Raw genomic sequence first — 14796 nt, forward strand, 5'->3', positions numbered from 1 at the left:
GAGAATGAAATAGATTGGAGAAATATGTAAGGGAGGAGGAGCCATCTACCCAAGCTCACCAGGTGGATAATGGAACTGCCAGCTAAGAGAAAGACCACAGGAATGAAGCTCAGAGGTGTGGATTGTAGGTGCAGATCAGGAAACTGTTTTATTGGTGATTAAAACCATCAGAGTAGATGAGAGCTTGTGAGAAGGGCAATGGACCAAAGATGGACCCTCAGGGAGCAGTTTTATTTGGCAAGATGGAAGAGAATATACCAATAAAACACAGAGATCAGGTAACTGGGAGAAGTGACTACAATTGGAGAACATTTAGAGAACCAGGGATACCAGAATGAAGGGCTCCACCCTCAACCCTGTATTTCTTCAGCCTTGTGCCTTGCGGAGCCATCCTTGTGCCGCCCCGTCTCCCCACAAGCTCGATAGTTCTGCTTAAAGATTTACATGTCACCTCTGTGAATCCATCTCCTGCCCCTTAGCCATTTCTTCCTTCTTCGCACTTTTGTTTAGATCATTTTTCACTTTCCATCTTGGTGATGGTGTTACTGTGCGTTTATGTTTTACTTTCCCCTTTTTAGCCCATGAACACCTTTAGAAGTTAAGCAACATTTCTTCATCTTTATGTCCACAGAAACTATGTACATTATGGTGCTTAATAAATGTCTATTAAATGGCTAGCTTAATAACAGAAATGTGACGAACATAGTAGGTGGTGGTGTGTTGAATTACAAAGTGGGTGCTAGAACACTTCTATGCAAAAATGATCATTTCAAAGACAGAGACCTGTGCTTTGAAATCTTGAAATTAATATGCTCTGTGGCTATGTATTTTTTTTGTGTTAGAATATTGCCTACAATTTATATCTTGTGTTTTATCATGCTGTGCTGTTTGAAGAAATTTGACAAAGATTCTTAAGGAAAATTTAGTCTTTTAGGCCTTGATTTATGAGCATGATTTTTTTTTAACTATGGCTATTCGAACTTGAGGTTAAGAGGGAGCTCGTCACTGAGCAAGGTGAGTGCGAGCTGCTCATTTATAAGATTAAAAGAAATCTGAGATGTCTATACTGTTTTTAACAATGTGATGTCTATATTTCTGGCATTTTCCCTGTCTTAATAGGAAACACTAATAAAAATTGAACATTTAGACTTAGTGGTATCAGTAAGATACTGTCATAATGCAAATCTGAATTTTCATGTGTTTGCTCCTTATTTTTTAGGCAGTTCAGTACCTGCTTCAAGTAGCAGCACTGTCCCTGTCTCTCTGTCTTCTGGAGGCTGCTTAGGATTGGACAAGTTCAAGAAACCTGAGGGAAGCTGGGATTGTGAAGTATGCCTAGTGCAGAATAAAGCAGATTCTACCAAATGTGTGGCATGTGAAAGTGCAAAGCCAGGCACAAAATCTGAGTTTAAAGGTAAGGCGTTGGTAAAGTGCCTCCTTGTATTGCCATTTTAAAGTGAGATATTTGCAAACAGCTTTAGTTTTAAAATTATTCCTTCTCTATTGAAAATTCATGTAAAATGAGGTATTGTCCTGGACTTCTGGCTCATGTCTATCTCTGAATTACTTAAAGTTGGACTATTTGCTGGTCAGCAGTGGGGTATCTTTTTGCAGTGGAGTAAAAGAACTATCGTGTTACTGAGTCTGAGAGAGTTTAGTTGGTGAGGTTAACAACCCTTTGGCATCTAGATGAATTTCCTGACTCTTATTTGACTGGGAATTTGTACCCCTAGAACCTTATTGTAAGTAATCTAGACTTGAGCTTTGGTTTCCCAGAGTATGTCTCAGAAAAATAACTCTCTTAATATTTTTTTATGTAAATGGAAAGAAGAACCTCTCAAAGTAACTTATGCTCAACTACCTGGAGGCCAGATTTTTCAAGTCTTCATATTCCTGTATAAATTACTTCATATTTTATATGGGACACATTTCAGTCAAAATTTTGATTTTGGAAAAATCAAAGAGAATAGGCCTAAAAGGTCTTTTGAATAATTGGAAACACAAAAAAATGCTAAATTAACCTAAAAAAAATAGTATGGAATTCAATACATAGGTGTGAGCAGTTTTTGTCTATTAAGTTTTTACTTGAAAATTCAAAAACACAATTCAAAGAAAATAGAAACTATATCCATGTGGATAACCATTTGCCTCTGAGATTCTGATGGAATGTTTCAATTAAGTTTCTTAGGGAAAGAAAGTGGGGTAATCATTAAAGGGGGAAATCTGAAGATGAGGGCTTGTAAAGCTTGGCCGTCATTTGTCTTTATTTCCACATGGGTAAGCAGAGTAATGGATAAATATCTTGGCACCCTTCAGTGTTTCCTTTGTTGAGCCAATCAGTCAAGTGCTTCGGTTCTAGTTTATTCAGCTGCAGAAAAGCATTATGAAACCAAGACTTTGATCTTGTCAATGTAGTATTGTTTATCTTTTTAAATATTGCTTCCACTCATGTAATTCTTCTGGTTCTTTGAAAATGGCTTAAAAATTTTGTTCAATGCTTGAGTAAATAACACATTTATTCACAAGATTTAGAAGTCAAATTATGACAGGATTCACAGTGATAAGTATTTCAATGTCCCCATTGGCTCATTTTCCATCTTTCCTCTTCTGCCACAGGTAATTGCTATGGTTAGTTTCTTATAACTCTTTCAAGAGTTTCTTTATGCACTTCATAAGCAAATATACTCTTATTCTGTATGTTGTTATTTCCCTCTACCTTGTTAGAAAAGGTTGTATACCATACTGCCTTTCTGTCCCTTTGATTTTACCATGGGGTAGGTTGGACATATCTTTGTTCTTCATTCACAGCTGCCTGGATTGCATATGGCATTTTGCATGTCTGTGAATTTATTTTTAAAATAAAGACTCAGCTATAGAATTGCTAGATCAAAGGGTATATGTGTTTGTAATTTTTGGTTAATGTTGACGAATTGCCTCCCATAAATTTTGTGCTAATTTACATATCCACCTGCAGTGTGTTAGTAAAGTATCTGTTACTCCTCGTCTCATCACCAATACTGTTTTATCAAACTTGTTGGATCTCTGCCAGTCTGATAGATGAAAAGTGGCAAGTCAGTATAGTTGTGAGGATTGAGATATAATTCTCATGATGAATATTGGGCAACTTGGTTCATGTTTACTGCCATTGCTAATACCCTTGAAAGTAGGCCTTTTCAAAGTTATTCCTACTCCCTTTGGTTTTCAAGGTTTACATTTTGTTTTGAGTGGATAATATTAATTCTGCATCTTTGTGGTGTCTTTTCTATTTTTTGAAGGCTTTGGCACATCCTCCTCATCTTCAAACCCAGCAGCCTCATCCTTCAAATTTGGTATCCCATCATCTTCTTCTGGGCCTTCTCAGACTTTAACAAACACTGGAAATTTTAAATTTGGAGATCAAGGAGGCTTCAAAATAGGTGTGTCATCGGATTCTGGGTCTATAAACCCCATGAGTGAAGGCTTTAAATTTTCTAAACCTATAGGAGATTTTAAATTTGGAGTGTCATCTGATTCTAAACCTGAAGAAGTTAAAAAAGACAGTAAGAAGGATAATAATTTTAAGTTTGGACTTTCTTCTCGTTTAAGCAATCCACCTTCTTTAGCTGTATTTCAGTTCGGGGTGTCTAATCTTGGGCAGCAGGAAAAGAAAGAGGAACTGCCTAAATCTTCATCCGCAGGCTTTAGCTTTGGTACAGGTGTTATTAACCCTACCCCTGCTGCGTCTAGCACCGTGGTGACCTCTGAGAACAAGAGCAGCTTCAGTTTTGGAACTACAGAAACCAAGAGTGTCTCAGTGGCTCCTTTCACATGTAAGACGTCAGAAGCAAAAAAAGAAGAAATGCCTGCCGCCAAAGGAGGGTTTACTTTTGGCAATATGGAACCTGCCCCTCTGCCATCTGCCTCATTGTTTGTCTTGGGAAGGACAGAAGAGAAACAGCAAGAGCCTGTCACTTCTACTTCTCTAGTGTTTGGGAAGAAAGCTGACAACGAAGAGCCAAAGTGTCAACCAGTGTTTTCCTTTGGGAATTCGGAACAAACCAAAGATGAGAGTTCTTCAAAGTCGACCTTTAGTTTCAGTATGGCAAAACCATCTGAGAAGGAATCTGAACAGCCAACAAAGGCCACTTTTGCTTTTGGAGCTCAAACCAGTACTACAGCTGGTAAGTATTAAATGTTTTTTTACAAGGTGTCTTTGATATCTTGACAAATGCAGCAAGTCCAGGAATGGTTTACACTGACCATAGTTGAGAGAGTACCAGTAAGAGAACTCTTTGAGAAGGAGCCTAGGCTTTTCAATTTTACATGCTTCAAACCCCCCGTGATTCTGATGAAGTTACTACAGATCTAATTTTGAGAAATACAGCTCTAATGGAAAGCCCACAATATTACACATTTGCCTATATCTTTCTTCTGTTTGGGCTTTTATAATCAGGATTGGCATATGCTATTCAAGATAGGCATTCGTTGTTAAGCTCATAAAATATTTTTTAACTAATAACATCTTTATGAATAGGCCTTCATTTACAAATTGAGATTAGTCATTAAGGAACATGGACAACAAATATAATTAATTCCTGAGGATAGAGGTGATTATGAAAACAAATCCTGAAGAAAAAATGAAATAGCATTTTTAAAAGTTAAAAACATGGTTGATGAAATAAAATCATTCTGTGTACTGAGTAGCAGAAAAAACATAAAAAACATAGCTAATAATCAGTTTAGTGAACTACAGTTTCCCAGAACACAGTGCAAAAGCATGGAGAGATTGACCCAAGCTAGAAGTGCTTAGAAGACGAGAACAGTATGGAGGAAATATCAAAGAAGTGACAGAAGAAAATTTTCTAGATGTAAAGAAAGACACTGGTCTTTAAAGTGGAAATGGCCCACTCACTGACAAAGACCAATGAAATTTTAGGACACCAAAGCCAAAATCCTGAATGCTTTCAGAGAGAGAAAAGCTGTTTGCCACAAATAAACAGGTGTCAGGTTAGCATCAGACTTCTAATTTGTAACATCAAATACTAAAAACACTAGAGCAGTGTCCTCAAAGTGAAAACGGTCTTGAACCTAGAATTCTATGACCAGCCAAATTTAATCAAACATAAGGGCAAAATATAGATGTTTTCGGACAAGCAAAGAATCAAAGTTGAACACCCATGAACACTTTCGAATAATAAATTGGAAACACAAAAAAATGAAAAATTAACCTAAAAAAATAGTATGGAATTCAGTACGTAGGTGTGAGCAGTTTTTGTCTAAGTTTTTACTTGAAAATTTAAAAACACAATTCAAAGAAAATAAAAACTATATACTATTTGGAAAGGGCTAAAAATGAGGCAGGGTCTAATCAGATTTAATCATGGTATCACTATACTGTTTCCATTGAAATCAACACTCTTAATCTCCTGTTAACCAACTTGAAAATGAGCCAATATGCTCCATTTTCTGTAAATCATACTCATGTCCATATTATAATGTGACCAGCCCTGTTTAGTAGACAATATGGGAACTGGTGAAAAAAAGAAAAAAGAAAAAAAAAGTCTTCAGTAAGGTGGCTGGATTCAGGATCACCATATAAAAATCAGTACCTTTTCTCCAAATCAGCAGTAAATAGTTGGGCAACATATCTCATTTGTATTTCCTAACATTTCTAATTTGTATTTTCTAATAGCAACAGAACCTGTTACATGCTAAGTAATTAAAAGAACATAAAAGTCTACACAGAAATCAAAATACAATGATGTATACCTTAAAAAAAAAACATAAAAGGCATATTTAATACTTGTTCCTGAGTGAGAATATTCCCCTCATCTCCAATATGATTTCAGTTCTTAGAGGAATTTTTGTGGAGCTTGATAGGCTGAACTAATTCTAAAATTCATATGGAAGGAAAAATGCACAAAAAAGTTCGGGGGGAAGGGGAGGTACACAGTCAGGTTTGCCCTACCTAATATCAAACCACACTATAAAGCTACAGTAATTAAAACTGTCTAGTAACAATAACTGTAGAGGACACAAATGCACATATATTTGGAAATTTAATGTGATAAAGGTGGAGTTAAAAATTGGTGACTGAAGGGTGCACTAGTCAATAAATGCTGCAGAGAAAGTTGGCTATCATTTGGATAAATTGAAGTTATAATCCTGCTAACATAAATTGCAAAATTAAATTTATAAAAGTACAGTTCTCTCCCCCATCTGAATTTGCTATCCAAGCATAACATCCAGTTAGATTTGGATTTAAGGGATATTTTCACTTTTATTAATCTGAATGCTGAAGGTTTTCCTGTGTAAGACAAAAAATCCATAAGCCATAAAAGATGGATGCATTTGACTATATCAAAATTTAATATAACGAATGTCCATTTGATGAATGAATCTATATAGAAAACTTAATTCTGTTTTCTAATAAAATCTTAGATTTTAGCATAGGAAAAAATGCTTTCTGGAATTACTTGTTCTTAAAGATTTTTGTCTCTTAATTTCTGTTTTACAGATCAAGGTGCAGCAAAGCCAGTTTTTAGTTTCTTAAACAACTCCTCCTCTAATTCAAGTACCCCAGCCACTTCAGCTAGTGGTGGCATATTTGGTAGTTCGACCTCTTTCTCCAGTGCCCCTGTGGCTGCCTTTTTGTTTGGACAGGCCAGCAGTCCTGTGAGCAGCTCTGCCTTTGGTAACTCTGCTGAATCCAGTACATCTCAATCTTTGCTGTTTTCTCAAGAGAGCAAACCAGCAACCACATCCAGCACGGTTACAGCTGTCACTCCGTTTGTCTTTGGTCCCGGAGCCAGCAGAAATAGTACTGCAACCTCTGGGTTCAGCTTTGGAGCTACAACCACATCTAGCTCTGCAGGTACATTTAAAAAAGAAAAAAACATGTTGTAGTTGGATTGGCTTTAATGATAAGTATATCAACTCTTAGCAAATAATATAGCAGGTTATCACAAAACAGCATGGGTGCCTTTAGGTCATCTATACCCAGGATGCCGTAATTATTCACTATGTGGAATAATGTACATTTTATGTTCAAGTTTAATATAATTACCTCTTGGAGACAATTTTTCTAATCTCAACATGAGTATAATCTTTAGTTTTTCCAAGGTTCTTTTTGAAATGCTAAATTGTAAGTAACCAAACACTGGGAATTATTTTATTAGACATTAGTTACTCATTATGCAGTATATACATGATTATGATATTCGCTGGTTTCTGCAGTGTATTAAATTTCTGATGGGAGATCAGTTGACTTCTTAGATATATCCCTTTACCAAAAAATTTGGGGCTTTGAAGGTAGGGAGTCTTGTTAATAGTTTTTTTAATATGGATTCTAGAGGCCGGCCCGGTGGCGTAGCGGTTAAGTGTGCACGCTCCACTTTGGCAGCCCGGGGTTCACAGGTTCGGATCCTGGGCACATATAGTGCACCGCTTGTCAAGCCATGCTGTGGCGTCGTCCCATATAAAGTAGAGGAATATGGGCACGGATGTTAGCCCAGCGCCAATCTTCCTCAGCAAAAAAGAGGAGGATTGGCAACAGATGTTAGCTCAGGGCTAATCTTCCTCACCAAAAAAAAAAATGTATGATTCTATATAGTTTTACTGAATAATGGTAGAGAGAATTATAATCTTAATCATTACTCACAACTTGTCTTGATGGGATTTATTCAGCAAGGTAAGAGTCTGAAAAGAAGCCTGAAATTTGCTTTTGAGCTTATAGAGATTTCTTGAGGAATATCTCATTATAGCTATCATGGTGATAAAAGTATTTCTATGGGCCTCTAGGATCCTCCTTTGTATTTGGCACTGGACCTTCAGCACCAACTGCCAGTCCAGCATTTGGTGCTAACCAGACCCCAACATTTGGACAAAGTCAAGGTGCCAGCCAGCCTAATCCCCCAGGCTTTGGGTCTGTATCATCTTCAGCAGCATTATTTTCTGCTGGTTCTCAGCCTGCGCCACCTACTTTTGGGACAGTGTCAAGCAGTAGCCAGCCTCCTGTGTTTGGACAGCAGCCTTGTCAGTCTGTATTTGGCTCTGGAACAGCTCCTAATTCCAGTAAGTGTGTAGTAGTGATGTAGTTTATATCTGCACTTAGGTTCTGTATGTCTTAAATATAATTTTTTCTTTGAACTTTAAAACCATGTGTCTTTTTTTTTTTATTGTCTTGTACTTAACAGAATAGAGAGGTGTATGTTTAGACTTAACTATAAACAACATTCCCAACTTACACACAAATAAGCATTTTTAAGGTACTAAAGTGTTTGATTAAAATGTAGTTATTTCTTACTCTGATTTAGGTACTGGATTCATTCAGTCCCATTTTTCCCCAGCTGAATTTACTCTAGCCTAGATTTCAACTGTATTTTCTAATCCTCTTCATGATTGGATTATACCCCAGCTCCAGGACTTTCCTGGACAGTCCAGCTGAGATGTCCCAAACACTTTCTATTTGATGATACTAGCCTTTTCACTTGACTTGCATATTTAAACAAACGTTCCTGTGGCTTTTTTAATATGGCTGATCACATTGTAATATAATGATGTATTTCCTCAAAATTGCACTGTGTATATTTTTCTAATTGTGAAATATAACCTCGTATAGAAAAGCATGAAACATAAATGAACGGTGCAATGTTGAACCAAATGCTTGTGTAATCAGGAGCCCCGTCTGTATCCCTTTTTGGTCACATTCCTCTCTTCTTTCTTTGCTCTAAAGGTGTCTTAGTTTTTATGGTAATCAGTTTTATTGGGTTTTATTTAAAGTTAACTACTGATACATCCATCTCTAGAAAATATAGTTTGCTTGATTTTTAACTATATAAATGGAATCTCACTGCATTCAGTCTTTTGATTCTTACTGCTTTCACTCTGCCTTATTTGTAAGATTCATCCATGTTATTGCATACAGTTTGTTCATTTTCATTGCTGCAGAGTAAATCACTGTATGAATATACCACAATTTATCCACATAGTGTTGCTGAATGTTTGAGTTGTTTTTAGTTATTAGGGAATAATGCAGCTCCGCACATTCTCCCTGGGAGAAGGATTGCCGAATTAAAAAGTGTGCATATCTTATACTTTAAAAGATAATACAAACTTTTTCTGATGGATTGTGCCAGTTCACATTCTAGCAGCATTGTATGAAGATTCTCATATTTGGATTCTACTTGATTTCTATTTTTGTGAACTCTTTCTGTAAGTTTTTTGGGCCATTTTTCTATTCGCTTGTTTTGCTTTTGCTTATTGATTTGTAGGAGTTCTTTATGTATTCCAGATATTAGTACTTTGTCAGTACATGTAGCAGATTTCTCATATTTTGCGACACGTTAACCATTTTAATCGAGATTCATTAACTTTTTTCTCCTAATATGGAATTGGAGAGTTTAGCTTTCTTTGACACCAGTAACATTGCCCTCCATCCTCGTAATGTAGTGACACTGTACAGTTAGATCAGTGTTCTGAGTATGCAGATGCCATATGATGCGCTGTGATTTTATTTCCTATGCAGAATTTTGGCTGTTTTTCAGTATCTGAAAGAAATTTCTCACAGAATCTTCTAGCCTGCTCCTCCCACCAAGCTTTTGAGGCCTGCTGCTTAACTGTGGTCTTGGAGATCTCTTTTTTTTAACTGTTCTCTTGGAGAGTCCCTTTAGCTTCCTCTTAAAGGAATCTCTGTTTCCTGGGTGCCATGTCTTCTTCCTTCTTATTCTCTTGTTTTGATAGAGTACATCTTCCAGTGACTGCTTAAGGACTCAGGGAAGAAAATTTTGAGACCGTAGATTTCTGGAAGGATCTTTATTCTGCCCCCATGTTTGGTAAGATTTTGATTGAATATAGATTTAGATTGGAAATCATTTTCATGGTTTTGAGAGCATTTCTTCATTGTGGACTTACTGGCTCCCTGAGTTACTCTTGAAGTCTTGATTGATCTTTTTTTGATCTGTTTCTTCTTTCTGGAATCTCAGAATCTTTTGTTTTGCCTCCAGTGTTGTGACTTATCAGGAGGATGTTCCTTGGTCTGGATCCATTTTTATCTATTGCTTTTGTAAGGAATGCAGTGTGTCCTCTTGTGAACTTTCATTCTTGGGAATTTTCTTGAATTATTTCTTTGAAGATTTTTTGCCTTATTCTTTAAGTTTCATTCTCTCTTTTTTTCCCACTTTTTTTCTTTGTTGTACTTTCTGGGAAGATTTCTTCAATTTATCTTTTACTACCCCTTCTATTGAGATATTACTTCCACTAGTATCACTTTTTAATTTCCAAGTGTTCTTTTTTGTTCTGTGGATATTTCCTTTTTATATCCTTCTGTTGTTTCAGAAGTGTTGTCTATTGATCTCTTGAGGATGTTAATAATGAGGTAGTTTGTTTATTAAAGCTTTTGCTTAGTTTTCTCCAAATTGCTTTTTTCTATTATTGTTTTGGTCTTAGTGTTTCATATGAAATACTTTCCTCAAATGTCTGGTGCTTCTTGACTATCTACTCACAGCTTTTGGACTCTTTTTCAATTGTAGTAAGAATACTTAGCATGGAATCTACCGTTTCAACAAATTAAGTGAACAATACAGTATTGTTAACTATAGGTGCGATGTTGTACAGCAGATTCTAGAACTTACTCATCTTTCATAACTGAAACTTAATACCCACTGAATAGCAACTCCCCATTTCCTCCCATCCTCTTCCCCACCTCCAGCAGCCGCTATTCTTCTCTTTGCTTCCATGAATTTGGCTGTTTTAGATACCTCGTGTAAGTGAAATCAGGCAGTGCTTGTCCTTCTGTGACTGGCTATTTCACTTAGCATAATGTCCTCCAGGTTCATCCATGTTTTCATATATTACAAGATTTCCTTCTTTTTTAAGGCTGAATCATATTCCATTGTATGTATACACATTATCTATGCATCTGTCAATGGACATTTAGGTTGTTTTCACATCTTGGTTATTGTGAATAATGCTGCAATGAACATGAGAGTCCAAATCTCTCTTGAAGATCCTGATTTCAAATCCTTTGGATAAATACCTAGAATAGGATTGCTGGATCATCTAGTATTTCTATTTTTGACTTTTTGAGGAACCTCCATACTATTTTCCATAGTGGCTGCACCAATTTGCATTCCTGCCACCAATGCACAAGGGTTCCCTTTTTTCCACATCCTTGCCAACACTTCTCTCTTATCTTTTTGAGGATAGCCATTCTAACATGTGTAAGTTAATACCTCATAGTGGTTTTGATTTGCATTTCCCTGATGATTAGTGATGGTGAGCATCTTTTCATATACCTGTTGGCCACTTGTATGTCATCTTTGGAGAAATGTCTAGTCAAATCTTTTGCTCATTTTTTAATTGGGTTATTTGGCTTTTATTTGCTACTGAGTTTGTAGGAGTTCCTTGTATATTTTGGATATCAGCCGCTTATCAGATATAGTTTGTGAATATTTTTTCCTGTTCTACTCATAATCTTATGAGAAATTCTCAATTTTATGTAGGACACCTAAATATCACTTGATAATTCTTGTACCTGGATAGGGCTTGTAGATCTTGAATTTCATTGTAGGTTTATCTGACTGGCTGGTTTACTTGGAAAGACCTGGATGTTAGTATCTTTAGGTCTTTCTTTTTAGATTGTCAGATTCCCCAGAGAAGATTCTTTCAGTCTCCTGTCTGGAGGGTGTGTATACACTCCTGGCTACCAGTATTCTGGGAGCTGAGTCAGGGAGGGAGGCTGCAGTTCTAAATATTCGTTATATCAACCTACTCTTAATTTTTCTATTTTCAACATGATATCCTTGCCTTTATGCATGATGTCTCTCAGTCCAGAGACCTCTCCAGAGACTAAAATACTAAAATTCTGTTCTTCTGCTAGGGTAGATAGAGGAGGAGAATTACCAGTCTGTTTGGTGTTGAGGAGGGATTGACCTGGGTATCTGCTTCTTGAACAGATATACTGCCATCCTTCCTATGTTTTAGTTACAACTTCATTCTCCCTTCCAGAGGTTCCAGAGGAAGCTAAACCTTTTGGGTATGTTTAGCGTAAATGGAATTGCTTCTGTGCTTTACCTTGCTGCTGGTTTAGTATTCATTTCCAGTCAGCCTTCCAGCTTCTAAATATTGTTGCTGTTGTCTCCCCTCTCCCTATCTTTGTAAAAAGAATCCCATTACTGTTATTTTAACATAAATTTTGAAGAAGATAGAGCTAAATGTGTTTGTTGATTCTGCTGTCTTTAACCAGAATTCCACTCTGCCTTTTTTTCCTTGGTCATGGGTGAGTTGGGTCGCTTGTGGGAGGATGTCAAGTATATACTGCTTGTCAGTGGAGAAAATGCTTAATTTTAACTTTCTTTAAATTAAGTGATCATAAGAGAGCTTAACCCTTTACATGTTTTTGTATGAAAAGGTCAGAGACATTACTAAAAAAACTATCATTTTTACCTTAATGAAGTTTTTCTGTTTCAACTATTGTAGGTTCAGTTTTCCAGTTTGGCAGCAGCAGCACTACCAATTTCAACTTTACCAACAACAATCCACCACCAGGAGTATTCACATTTGGTGCAAATCCTAGCACACCTGCAGCCTCAGCCCAGCCCTCCGGCTCAGGGGGCTTTCCATTTAGCCAGTCTTTAGCAGGATTTACTATGGGGTAAGAGAACTTTTTGGTGAAATGGAGAATTTGACATGGGAAGGGTACATGCATATGCGTGAGTGTGTATGTGTTTTAACATCCCCAAGGTACAGTACAGTTCAGGTAAAATCAAGTGTATTCTCCAATATCAATTTACCATCTTATAATTTTGGAGGATCATAGCCTGAGAAGAATATCAGTAATGGTGCGTGTGTGTGTGTGTGTGTATATTAGGTGTAACAGAAAATGTGTTTACTTTAACAATGTCTTTTTTCTCCCCCTTGTCACTGGTCAAATTTAATGTTATGATTCTGAAATTTTATCTGAGCATCATGTCACATTATGAAGTTTTTACTTTTCACAGGTCAAATGGGAAACATAGCTTCTCTTCTTCTGGAACTTCAGTTCCTGGTCGCAAGATAAAGACTGCTGTTAGACGCAAGAAATAAAGGTCACAGTGGTGTTATACACAACAGGTGCCCTTCTTTCAGATACTGGATTGTACTGTGTACTGGGGTTATCTGAAGTCAGATCTGCCTAAGGACTTAATTTTGGAATTTTCCTCCTTTTTCTTTCTTTACAGAAGTCCCATCCTCACCTCTCCCAGCCCCTTTTTAAAAAATAGTAGCTAGACTGGTCACTGAATCTTCAGCAAAAATATTTTATGATCCAGCAGATTATTCACTGATTTGGCATAGGCTGGCTGAACCCAGGATTAGAGCCCGCTCGGTGAATGGCTTTGTATAGAACCTCTTCATCTGCACCACTATGTGCGTTGATATGCGTTTATGGAACGCACTGAAATTGTAATTATATCTGAGGAATTCTGTATAGATTAGAGGATGTTGAAATGAATGATTTCCATGCTGAGTTTGTGCTGGTGTATGTGTGAAGTGAGTGAGTTGAATGTACTGTGCACTAAAATTTTCTGATAGGGGAAGCCTGATTAAAGAATGGTCCATGCTAAGGACTTGTTAGATCTAGTTCATTCTCCATTTAATAATTATATGCTATTTCTATATTTTCATTCTTCTATCACTTGTCTTGCCTTTTTCATTATTTTATTATGAAACTTGTGTAAATACAATTTTGTTTCTGTACTTTTTTGGCATACCATAAATCTGTGAACTTGAAATTTTCATTTTGTGTTAGAAATTTTTTTTGTTGTTTATGTTTAGTCTTGTCTCAGATTTTATTATGTAAATCCCATTATTCAAAGTTGCCTAAATCCATTTGGAAATCTTTAAAAAAAAATTGGGGATTCTTAAAGTAAATTTATTGGCTTTTCTGATCCAGTTTTGTTTGGACCAAAAACCAGTATTGTACAAAGTATTAAGCATATATTTTTATATTTACTGAAATGGACTGTGGTGACTTTGGATAATAAGGAAAAGTTTAATATTAAAGCCATGTTTATTACAGTATAATTAACATGTTAAACCATGGGATAAATGCCATCAATAAAAAAATTATGAAATACTTTTTGTTCTAGTGTTAACTCATAACAAAGGTACCAGTGTTAATGGAAGGGAACCTTTTTATAAAGGTTAGCAGTGATCAGTTAGAAGAGAAATTCCAAAGGATACATTTAAGTGATTTGGAGAACTCCAAAGTGAAGGGGAAAGTGTCTGAATTTACAACATATGGAAGGTAACCTTGCTTTTTGTCTGGTGCTAGGAATCTCACCTACTTTGCATATAAATGGACGTAACTTTCTAAAAGTTGAAAATAAATACAACCATTTCTCTTTGTATTTGTATCTTCCTTAATAGGTGACTAGACAGTGTTTATTGATAGAGTTCTTGGAGATAGATGCCCAGAGCAGCTCACAAAAACTTCAGTGCTCCTTTTGTGTAATATCTTTTGGATTATTTTACTAAATTTTTTTAACTAGATTTCTTTAGTGTGGTCCATAAAAGAGCTCTTGGGACAGCATTTGATAGTTTTATTCTTCAGTTTGAAGACACAGTTATTTTGTGCTTTTATTTTGCTGAATTTTTTGGAGTCTTTTGGAGTCTATATTTGGAACTTTAATATGTTTAGGAGCTTTTTTGTGTGTTTGCAAGGAAAAGATATTTTTCTTATTGAAAATATCTTAGGCCATCATCAAATGCTGCTTTTGGAGTAGAAGTTTTGTATTTATAATACTTTATTAAGGATAAATATTTGACATGGACCTGTTC

At 36.2% G+C, this 14796-nt stretch overlaps 1 protein-coding gene across 2 annotated transcripts in view; it reads left to right on the forward strand.

Annotated features, from left to right (window-relative positions):
- NUP153 (nucleoporin 153) overlaps window positions 1–14449 on the forward strand; it is a 69377-nt gene extending 54928 nt beyond the window's left edge. Inside the window, exons 17-22 of one of the 2 annotated variants that reach the window (XM_058555197.1) lie at window positions 1220–1414; window positions 3276–4160; window positions 6497–6853; window positions 7780–8052; window positions 12457–12631; window positions 12978–14449. In XM_058555197.1, coding sequence (XP_058411180.1) covers window positions 1220–1414; window positions 3276–4160; window positions 6497–6853; window positions 7780–8052; window positions 12457–12631; window positions 12978–13062 — 1970 coding nt within the window. In that variant the 3' untranslated portion in view covers window positions 13063–14449. The remainder of the gene's footprint in view (window positions 1–1219; window positions 1415–3275; window positions 4161–6496; window positions 6854–7779; window positions 8053–12456; window positions 12632–12977) is intronic. The other variant, XM_058555198.1, reaches the window with a different exon arrangement.
- The last annotated feature ends 347 nt before the right edge of the window (window positions 14450–14796 follow it).

This window comes from Diceros bicornis, chromosome 14, assembly GCF_020826845.1.
Source record: "Diceros bicornis minor isolate mBicDic1 chromosome 14, mDicBic1.mat.cur, whole genome shotgun sequence".
NCBI lineage: Eukaryota > Metazoa > Chordata > Mammalia > Perissodactyla > Rhinocerotidae > Diceros > Diceros bicornis.